A 10,993-nucleotide genomic window follows, 5' to 3' on the forward strand; every position below is an offset into this window, starting at 1 on the left:
GAGCTAGAGCAAAATTGTATTATGTTGTTTGTCATACTAATCAATTACTCTAGTGTCTTATAGAGTTTTTAAATAGGCTATTCACCCTCCTCTAGCCATATTAGGACATTTCACACGTCATCTCCGTCGAGCGCAATTACTACTTTTAATATATTAAAAATATAGAAGACATCCATATATTGTTGTTTGTTTTACCATTTCATGCATCATCTTATAATTCAATCTGATTTTGTTAATTTTTATTGGAATTTTTTATTACCTTGCTCAATTTTGATAGAATGGATGTAAAAACATATATGTTTAACTCATGCATGAAAAGTTTCTCCTTAAAAATTATGAACAAGGTCATATAAAAAAGTTGTCATCATAAGTTGTATCTATATCTATATCTATATTTATATCTATTGTATCTATATATCTTTACATACCTTAATATTAAAGAGGCAAAAATTTTCTTCACCTTTTTTTTTTGTCCACGACCCTCTAACTACCCAAATAGTGGAGGGTTTCCCTAGTGTTTCATATGTGACCTAGACTTATGAGTCATACTCATATGAGTTTGGACAACTCATGTCTAGCGACCAGAGTCTGATTTCAATACATATTGGGTTGTGCCCTACGTATCTCATAGATAACCTGCACTTAACTACTCGCATCTAGCAAAGATACAAAGTCTTATTCCTATACGTATGGGGGCACGGGCATTTTTGATAGTTATAAAATAATATAATAATGTCAAAAACACACATTGAAAAAATGATTATAAGTTCGTCCTACAAAATATCATGCACAATAATTTTCTAGAAATAGCACATCGCAAATTCGCAATTCGTAGCACCGTTCCGGCGCGTCCGAATCCGAAGCCATGGCAGACTCCAAGGAGAAAGAGAAGGAAGAACAGGCGCGCAAGGCTCACGCGCTCGCCGAGAAGTGCTTCCTCGCCGGCAACGTCTTGGCCTCCAGGCAGTGGATGCAGTCCGCGGTCAGGCTGGCGCCGGACCTCCCCGGCACGCCGCAGATCGTAGCGGCCTACGACGTCCACGCGGCGGCGGCCGCCCGGAGCCCCCCCGCCGCCCGCCCCCGACTTGTACGCCGTGCTGGGCCTAAATCCCGGAGGCGGCGTCACCCACGACGACATCAAGAAGCAGCACCGGCGGCTCTGCCTCCTCGTGCACCCCGACAAGAACCCCTGCGCCGCGGCCGACGGTGCGTTCATGCTCGCCCAGGCCGCCTCGCACGCGCTCTTGGCCAAGCACCCTCCCCCTGGTCCTGGCACCGCGGTGCCCGCGCCGGCCAACCAACCCGTGCCGCCCCCGCCGCAGCGCCAGCAGACTGCCGCGCCACCGACTCCGAGGGCGCCGGAGCCGCAACCGAGGCCGCGGCGGCCTCAGGTCGTGCAGATGGCTCGGAGACCGGTGCCGCCGCCGACGACGAGACCTGAGGCGCCGATGCCACCGACCTACTCGCAGCAAGCCAAGCAAGCGAAGCCGACGCAGAAGGGCAGGCGGAGGAGGGGTTCTACGCCTCCGAGGCCCCAGTTCACTTCGCCGATCGCGGACAAGTGCCCGGTCTGCGGCGCACGGGTCAACAACGGCGGCGGGAGCAATTTCCGGTGCATCAACTGCCAGTGGAGTCCGCTGGACGGCAGGCATGACGACGACTACGGTGACGACTTCTTCGACTAGCGCTCAAGGTCTTCTTGGATCGAACACATTCGGTTTCAATTTGGTGCTGGGAGAGACGTATGATTAGGGTTCATATTGCATTTCTTCTGTGGGAAAAGACACATTGGGCCGAGGCACTAAAACTTTTATGCTTGTAGACATTGATTGATGAAAATTTTTTGCAATGAAATGAGACTAGAGCAGGGTTCCTTGTTCTCTTGGGAACGTAGCACGCGTGAAATAAATTTGTAGGGTTTGAATCATATTTTCATATGACCCTTTTTTTGAACAAAGAATTAGACATCCATAGATCTTATGAAATCCATATTGAGTATATAGTTTGTTCCATCGGATCGAATTTTAGGGAAAATATAACATTGTCTTCCAATGTTTCCATATGATCACGCCACAGGAAAGTTTCTTATTTTAAAAATTCATACAGGATTTGCTAGTGCTAGTTAATTTCCAGTGTTTTTCAGCGGTTCGGTTTCGGGTCGGATATCCGCGGGTTTCGGTTCGTGATTTTCGACCACGGTTTTTCGGGTTCGGATACCCGAAATACCGCGGGTTTGGGGCGGGTTTGAAAAATAACCCGCGGAGCTCCATCGGGTACCCGAAATAATTTGGCCTACTAAAGGCCCATTAGGAACCCGCAGAGCTTATTGGTTTCTCTTAATTTTCATAAGTAGAAGGGTTGCTGTGAACTTCTCCCTGAAATTGTTGTTGTATTGTCCCTGAACTTTGTGTTTAAGACTTGTATTGTTACTGTACTCGCCTGGTATTGTTGCTGAAATTGTTAGTGAAATTGTTGTTGTATTGTACTGTTACTGTATTGATTAAGACTGGTATACTGTGCATTGTGCTGTTCATGTTCGGGTTTCGGTTAATCCGTCGGGTTTCGGGTACCCACGGGTTTTGGTTTTGGGGATGGATTTTCACCCGAATCTGTTTTCGGGTCGGATTCGGATTTTCGGTTCGGGTTTCGGTTTCGGGTGCCCAGGCACTCCACCCGATCCGAACCCGCCCCGTTGCCATCCTTAGTTTTTCCTGTGAAATAAGTTCACATATGGTCCACCGGCTATGTAGTTTGCGTGGCGGTCAAGCCTTGAGACTTGCAAGAAATGAATTGATCTTTCTAGGGCCGATGTAACTCACCACCCAGCAGTGCAAGAAGTGAAATGATCTTCCTAGGGCCGAAATAACTCACCACCCAACAGGTTTGATTCCGTGGTGAAATCGCTTGCAAATAGGCACAGATGTTTCATATCTCCACGCCTTGTTCATGGGGGAACGGTATACGCACAATATTAACGCAAGATGGCTGGATAGGATATGTTCAAAAAAGAGGTTTCATTAACACTGGCTACAATGATTTACTACATTCAAAAGTTGTCAATGTAATGCTCAATTCATAGCACCTACCGGGAGCTGTTCAAGCGAATCGCTTGAATCTGGTTACTGCAGAGGAGGCATCAGGGTGAGCTAAACATTTTAAGTTGCACATTTGCTTGTACATACAGCTCAAACACAAAATTTGACAGAGGTCTGAATTTTACAGCCAGAAAAACCTCATAACTTGAACAATACACACACAAAAAGACGCCTTTTGGTTCAGGAAGCCTGTGAAGGTCCAGCCAGCCAGTCCATGACCTTGTGCTCCATCATGCACTTGCAGGGTTCTTGAGGGTTAATGTTGTGCTCTCCACAGTTGGAGCAATCCATGAACTCCCCAAGCTCGAATTTCGAGTTCCAGAGGAAGACCTTGAGCCGCGAAGCTTTCTCAAGAACTGAGCTTAAGATGGCTGATGTCTCATAACCTGAGATGTCCAGGTGCTCGAGCTCCGCTAGGCAATCAAGGAACTTTAGTATTGCGGCGGAAGACATGTCAGCGCTTGGTATCTCCAGCTTCTTCAGATTAGGAAGAGAGTTACAGATGACTGAGGCCATCTCTTCATCCACGTACAGTGCAGACACCTTCAGCTCCACAAAGTCTGGGCAGCACTGGTGCACATGCAGGAGGACATCATAATTTATCAGAGTCTCATCCACTGCCATGCCTTTAAGCGAATGAAGTCCACCTATCGCCTTACAGAACTGATCGTAAGTCATACAGGTGCTAGGAAGGCTGAAATACTGCAGGTTTGGACACCTAGGAAAAAAACAGAGAAATAGGATTAGCTTTAACACATATATTAAATAACCATAGTCACATAGGAACGTTTTAAAGGCCAACTGTTAGCTGATTCCTTTAAAAAACTATTAACCAATTAGGGAAACAAATCCATGTGGAAGTGAAACGAAAAGCATATTTTGCCACCTGCTGATGATGACTGTTACGAAAATTTATAACAATCAGAATGAAGCAAAAAGCCAAGAAAAAAACAGCATCAAAACAACACAATTGATTTGAAGGAAAAAAACAGTGTGGAATCAGTCTTGCAGGTTTGCGTCTGCTGCAAATTTTGTCTGAAAATATCATTCACACCTGCCAGCCTGCCTGTGCTCTAACAAAATTTATAAAATGAGTTTGTAAACTTGTACTGGGAACAAAATTACCAAAAAATAGTGACACAAAAAGCACGTCTATAGCAAATTAAGCAGTTAAGCACATCCATTGCATTGATCAAATAACCCTATGAAATATTCTAACAATACTGAAACACATAGGAAGTTTTGTTATATAACATGGCTGAAGGAAATCTATAACCAAAGTTTCTTGTAGTGTCCAAGAACTGCAGAGGCGCAGTGTCGGGTATCAGTATCGGGGATACCCGAAGAAGGGATCTGAGGACAGCGGACGATAACTCGCCTAGATAATCAAGGACGTTTTTCAGTCTCGACCGATCCCGAAGGGACGGTTTCCGCCTCGCTAGACCCCTCGGGCACGGGACCTGTGTCACCCGACCCTGAGGGTACGAGAGCCATCTCGTCCGACCCCTCGGGCACGGGCTCCGTCTCGCCCGACCCCTCGGGCACGGGCTCCGTCTCGCCCGACCCCTCGGGCGAGGGCTCCATCTCGCCCGACCGCGTCCGCACCACCCCCAACCACTACGGGTCCAAGCGTGTGGGCTTGGGTCAAGCCTCTGACACCAGAAGGGGCGCGGGCACGCCTTGACGTGACCCGTGGCCACGACAGGCCACGCCCGGGGGTTCGCATCGCCAACAGTGACGGGTGCGTGGACGCCACGACCAGCTGATGACGTCGAGGCATGGCACCAGTGGTGAACAGGAGCCCGACGTGGAGCCGTCCCCGTCATCATCTAAAGGACCGGCGGGACCCGCATAAAGGAGATGAAGGACGCCGCGGCCCTGGAGGCCTTCTTCTCCCTCGCCTTTCTCCTTTTCTCTCTCTCTCTCTGTAACCTGCGCCTTCCCCTTCACCTATAAAAGGGGAAGCAGGACGCCCCATGAGAGGGACGAGCACACAGCGGAACGAGCTCAACAAGACCCAACTCCGTTCGATCTTTTCACCAGAGACTTGGAACCCTCTCCCTCTCTCGCCCGTTTGTAACCCCTACTATAAACTAGTGCCGGTAACACGAGCAGCAACAGACTGGACGTAGGGACATTCCACCCGAACCAGTATAAATCCTTGTGTCCTCCGAGCACACCATCAGGGTCAAACGCGCAGATACAAATTTACTAGCTGGTGGTTCGAAACACCGACACGCAGTGTAATAGTTGATCCAAACAAAAGATAGATTAGATCTGTACATGATTGAAAAAGTAATCCAACTGCACACCTACATATCAAAGGAAACCCATTTGGACATGTCTGCTATGATGCAGGAGTGAACTAGACCACATAAACCCTCTGTTCTATACTTCCGATTCAACCTTGCTACTCTGTTCCCTTTTAATGTACTTTTTATCTATATTCTGCAATACAACAGTCAGATTGAAATACTTCTCATATGAATAGACCATACATGTTTCAGTGAAAAGTTACTGGTTGAGGTACTTGTGTGTCATATACTCATGCCCATTAGAATTAGCAACTAACCTATTTCAAATTTGATAGATGGCAAAATTTACAATGTTCATAGCATACATGACATGGCAGGCACGAAGAGCCAATGAGTCATATCAATTTTCTATTGGTTGAATTCCTGTGTCACTGGTAATTATTTATACTGCTGCTAAATTTCTGAATGTAGCTTTTTAGTTCTTGAGTTGTAAATGGTGTCAATTTTCATGAATTAAGTACTATATGGTCCAACTTTATCACCAGTGCTACCTCTGATTAGTTAGAGGATATTCATTCTTCGATGTAAAGCTAATAAAAAGGTATTAAATACATGTTGGATTACAGATAATAGTAACAAAATGGTGAAAGAAAACGCAATATATAATGAACAAAACCAAATAACAAAAAACTAAAAAAAAAAACATGATAGAAACTAAGAGTTCCCTTCTCTGACTTGCACAACTGAATCACCATTACATGCTGTATGTTCTAATAACAAAACAGGCATGCTGCAATCAAATTCATGAACACTGATGCCCTTTTCACGCTGTTATTTTTTACTATCCAATGTAATACACATACACTTAGCTACAATTAGATATTGATGCGGCGTGGCCTCCTGGGAGATCGGGGAGGAGAGTGCAAAAGCAGCTGTGACTGAGAATGAGAGCAAAGCGGGTAGCGAGAAAGGTCAGCGGTGGAGTCTTCTCCGGTGGTCGCGGCTGAACCGCCAGGCACCACCGTCGAAGGGAAAACCCCACCCCGACACAGGGAGAGTTTATTCCTTCTTCGATACTGATTACATCTCCTATGGTGCCTTTATAGATTAGGTGCACTTTCCTAACAAACTCCAATCTAATCTCCTAAAAGTTTGGACCCCCACCCCGACAGAGGGAGAGTTCATTCTTCGATACCAATTACCCTATTCGCTTGAACTTATCAGCCTGGCTTATCAGCCATTGTACAGTGTTTTTCTCTCACAACAAATCAGCGAACAGTACTTTTCAGCCTGGCTTTTCAGCGAAACGAACCAGCCTAGCCACGGTTTGGACCCGCCGGCTTGCGTGGTCGGCGCCTGTATTTGCGCCAACAAACGAGTCTATAACAGATATGCAATCAAGCAAGGCTGTACCAAACTGCTACTATAACATTTAAAATGACTTGGGGTGACAGAAGCAATCTGTGAATATACTGAAACTGAAATGCACTGATTTCAACTGGTTAGTGGCAAACAAGGGAAGGTTCTGAGAAAAGAAGTTGGGTGGCAAGGCTAGCCATGTGAAAAACAAGCAAAAGGCAGGAGTAGGAAAGCAGATGCAGATTGCAGAGTTGTCTAAAGAGGTATGCAACTTGATATTCATGTATATATTAAGGTGGTCTAAGAGATGGAGAGAATTGGAAAAGCAAGAAATGGGGCGAAAGAATGCATGAGATATGAGAAGAAGAAAAATCATGAACAGTGACAACGTGCAGGGTAATAACAAAAGGGCTGGACTTTAAGGAGGGAATAGGCACAATACTGGGATGCAATTGAAGGTTGTAGACCAAATATATTTGACAACAGTGATGGATATGTGACAAAAAAGGAGTATGAGAAGAGGGTAGACAACAATAGAATACTAGTGCAACACACATGTTATAATTGCACACATGGCTTACAAGGCATTACCATATTAATATATACTAAGTAGAGATAGGTAACTTCACTCCAACTGGATTTCTAGTCTAAAGAAAACTCATCTGCATACATAAAGCTAGACCTTGAAAACTACAGAAAAAAAAGGGCCACAATAGTAGCTTCAACCCACAAATTGCCACACATGCACAGCCTATCAAATTCTCATACAATATCTTCATTTTAGACATATCTTTTTTATTCTAATTTTGTGATTGCTTTTGACTGGCCATTCAGAATGCAAGTTCATTAACTAGTGTGGTTGTTCCTAAGCTATCAGTGCTAGAAGCTTCACCATGAGTTACCCAAAAAACAGGCCATAAATCTTTTCGCAGAACATTCCAGATCTTTATTTTCTACCCACTGGGACCAAACGACCAAGCAACATTATTCCTTGAACCATTACATCTCTTCAATGTCAGTATCATATCATCAGGTAAATGCATAATGTCAAGAAACAACTGTTCCAACTAAATAAAATAAACATAGAAATCGGTACAGGTACTCTCACCATCGTTTTCAGATTGCTATGGGTTATGGCTATACAGACAGTGAAATTACAATTCACATATGTTTTCTCTGCGACAACACATTACAAATGAACATCGCAAAAACTCATAAGAAAATCAGCAAAGCATCCGTATGCAAGCTTTCAGGAATCTGGCACCTATCTACAGAAATGAAAAAGTAACACATTCACCTACAATGAAAGCTATCTTTAAATAAGCGAATTCGGGAGGATCTGATGCAAATATACAACGCCTCCTAGTCCTAGCTAGTACCATAACCTAATTAATTTTTAGCATTAATAAGGCGTTAATTAAAAGGTCAACGGACATTTTCTCACGGGAGATAGCCAGACAAGATCAAAGGGATAGGGAGAAGAAATTTCACCTCTCTGCGAGGAACAAGAGATGGTCCTCATCAGCAAACTCGGGGAGCAGCACGGCCTCGATCCGCCCTTCGGCCGACTTGGCGGCGACCTCCAGGATGCCGAAGAGCGCGGCGTGGACGGGCACGCCAGAGCTGGAGTGTCCCGGTCTCGCTGCGCGCCGGCCGGAGGTGACGGCGACCCAATCGCGGAGGTCGACGCGGCGCCACGCGAGCGGGTCCCGCGCCGCGGCCCGCCACGAAGAGCAGGCGCGGGAGGCGCCGCCGGAGAGCAGGTCCGGCGCGCCCACGCGGGTCATGATCGCCACCAGGAGGTCGTGCTGCAGCTCCGCCCACGGACGGCTCGGCGGCATCGCCATGGACGGATGGGGAGCGAGAGCCGAGACGAGAAGCTCCGTACTTCTAAAATGAAGACGTAAATGTCATTAAAAAATGGGTGTGCTTGTTTAGTTGGGCTTATCTATAAATATAAATAATATATAAGCCCAAATAAACGAAATGGGCCGCCAAACAGTCCAGCGTGGAATTTTGAACATGCCTAGCTGCACGATCACGAGAACTGTGACCTCGGCGTAGCCCAGACTTCGCTGCATGATATTTTGGTCCACTGGGCATATGACTTCACATTGTCAATACAAAAAGCGAAATAAAATGGGTACTGTGAGCGTGCATGAAGAGACAAATACCAAAAGCAAATTCCTTTTCTTGTTCCTCTATCTATTCTTGGGCAATTTGGTCCATGGCAACAACCTTAAATTTGAAACATGCCAAGAAATGGTATCCCCTTGGAACAATGCTGAAAACCGCAACCAATTAGTTCTCCTAAAGGTAGAGGCATGGAATTATCTTTTGAGAAAATTACCTGAATGGCCTCCAAAAAGCTATGGTTTCCTTGCATGGCCCTCTTTTTTAAAAAAAATATTTTTGGTCCTTATAGGTAAGTTCAGAAGAAAAAAAAAAGACTAAGAAAGCCATTGTTTTTTGGAGGCCATACAAGTAGTTCTCTCTTATCTTTTCTCACACACAGTATTAATGCAACAACACTTAATTGTGCAACAAAGAACAGCCGCACCAATGAAGATATCTCTTTTCTCTTTATTTCTTATGCCAATAAGCCAACCTCCTAGCATATGAGATAATGATACCATTTCTTGCATAAACCTTTCATTCAAGCATCTGTTGAAGAAAAGACAACTTGACCTTTTAAAATTCAACTTTGATGATTATTACTTCATTGGGTTTCTTATATTATGTAGTTCAAGGATTGTTTTGTGTAGTATTAGTACCCCCTTCATATAATCTAACCCGGCATGAATGTTGTCTGAGATGGTTGTACTACATTGCTAGTTACTCCACAATCTATTAGGGTTTGTTTGGATGTAGATATTGGAAACACTAAAATTGAATTGGTACCAATACCAAATCAAACCAATATTGGAAATGGACTAAATACCAAATGTGTTGTTTAGATGTAGATGAATTTTCTATCTGGAATCAAGTGACACATCAAATGCCAATTCCTGTTTGGATGTACACATCTGGAAATTCACCAATCCCTACTGCGGCACCGAGCGTAGAGGCGGAGCTCAACCCCAGTCCGGCCATGGAGGAGCTCGGCCCCGGATGGAGGAGCCCGCCTCCATGACCACTCGCGTCGGATGGGGAGGATCTCGGCCCCGATCTGGCCATGGGGGAGCTCGCCCCTGCCAGCCATGGGGGAGCTCAACCCCGCCGGCCATGGAGCCCACCTCCATGACCGCTCGCACTGGTTGGGGAGGAGCTCGGCCCTAGCCCGGCCATGGGGGAGCTCGACCCCGCCGGCCATAGAGGAGCCCACCTCCGTGACCGCTCGCGCCGGATGGGGAGGAGCTCGGCCTCGGCTTGGCCATGGGGGAGCTCGACCCCGGCCCGACCATGGGGGAGCTCGACCCCGCCAGCCATGGGGGAGCTTGACTCCACTAGCCATGGAGGAGCCCGCCTCTGTGACCGCTCGCTCGACCCCGGTCAGGATGCGCTCATCTCCAATTCCGCCAATACGGAGGGTGCAGGCTCTGTATTGGGGGTGACTGGGTGCAGTTGTAGCCAATACCTCTTGGCATTGAAGGTGATTTCTAATTCTAATACCTAAGACATCCAAACAGCGGCATTTGGTGCTATCCAATACCAATGCCAATTCCAGAGCCTCAATGTCTACGTCCAAACACAACCTTAGTGAAAACCTTGGTAAAAAAACTGAAGCTAACATTAAGTAGACAACCTTGGATATGATTTCAGTTGCTTCTTCTTGAATTTTCCGAAGAAAGAGTAGTTTCTCCAAAATGAAGGTCGAATAGATTTAAGAGATCTTAAAAAAATCCTTGGAGAGCACCACAATGTCCGTTTCTTTTATTTTCCAGAAAATTTCGGAGAAGTTGAAAAGCCATCAGAATTAGTTATTAGATGACTTATTATTCCATCTAACTGCTTCATCACTAATAACTTGTTTCTCAGTGAAAGATCTTTACCGCGGCGGGCACGTTACACCGCCCGCCGCGGTAAATCGGTTAACCGCGGCGGGCAAAGCCGCCCGCCACGGTTAAGCCACGATTTACCGTGGCCTCTAGGCCGCGGCGGACGGTTTTGCCCGCCGCGGAAAATAAAAAACATCCGCCTCTAGTAAAGTTTGTGTAGTAGTGAGAAGAGGTGAGAAATATGTTCTTCATCCTCGTCGTTTGCCTGTGAGATGTCATGTGTATCTGGTTCTCCATACTAAGACCATAATTATTATCCTCTTGTGGAACAAATAGTTCCTTATAA

At 45.9% G+C, this 10,993-nt stretch overlaps 1 protein-coding gene and 1 pseudogene across 1 annotated transcript; one reads left to right on the top strand and one right to left on the bottom strand.

The window, feature by feature from the left end:
- Positions 1-865: 865 nt before the first annotated feature.
- Positions 866-1,759, top strand: LOC136483492 (lysine-rich arabinogalactan protein 19-like; annotated as a pseudogene).
- Positions 1,760-3,028: 1,269 nt separating this feature from the next.
- LOC136483502 (F-box/LRR-repeat protein At3g48880-like) lies at positions 3,029-8,604 on the bottom strand. The gene is made up of 2 exons (XM_066480583.1): positions 8,201-8,604; positions 3,029-3,813 (listed from the first exon to the last, which is right to left on the bottom strand). Exons 1-2 carry the CDS (start codon positions 8,554-8,556, stop codon positions 3,276-3,278), a joined length of 894 nt encoding a protein of 297 aa, XP_066336680.1. The 5' UTR covers positions 8,557-8,604; the 3' UTR covers positions 3,029-3,275.
- Between the last annotated feature and the right edge of the window lie 2,389 nt (positions 8,605-10,993).

Source organism: Miscanthus floridulus, chromosome 1 (genome assembly GCF_019320115.1).
Source record: "Miscanthus floridulus cultivar M001 chromosome 1, ASM1932011v1, whole genome shotgun sequence".
In the NCBI taxonomy this organism is placed as follows: domain Eukaryota; kingdom Viridiplantae; phylum Streptophyta; class Magnoliopsida; order Poales; family Poaceae; genus Miscanthus; species Miscanthus floridulus.

What these genes read in the sequence shown, in the direction of transcription:
- LOC136483502 (XM_066480583.1), bottom strand. Translation starts at nt 8,556, where the DNA reads ATGGCGATGCCGCCGAGCCGTCCGTGGGCGGAGCTGCAGCACGACCTC. An exon ending in CTCTTGTTCCTCGCAGAGAG is followed by an intron (nt 3,814 to 8,200) that starts GTGAAATTTCTT and finishes TTTTTTTCCTAG; the next exon opens with GTGTCCAAACCTGCAGTATT.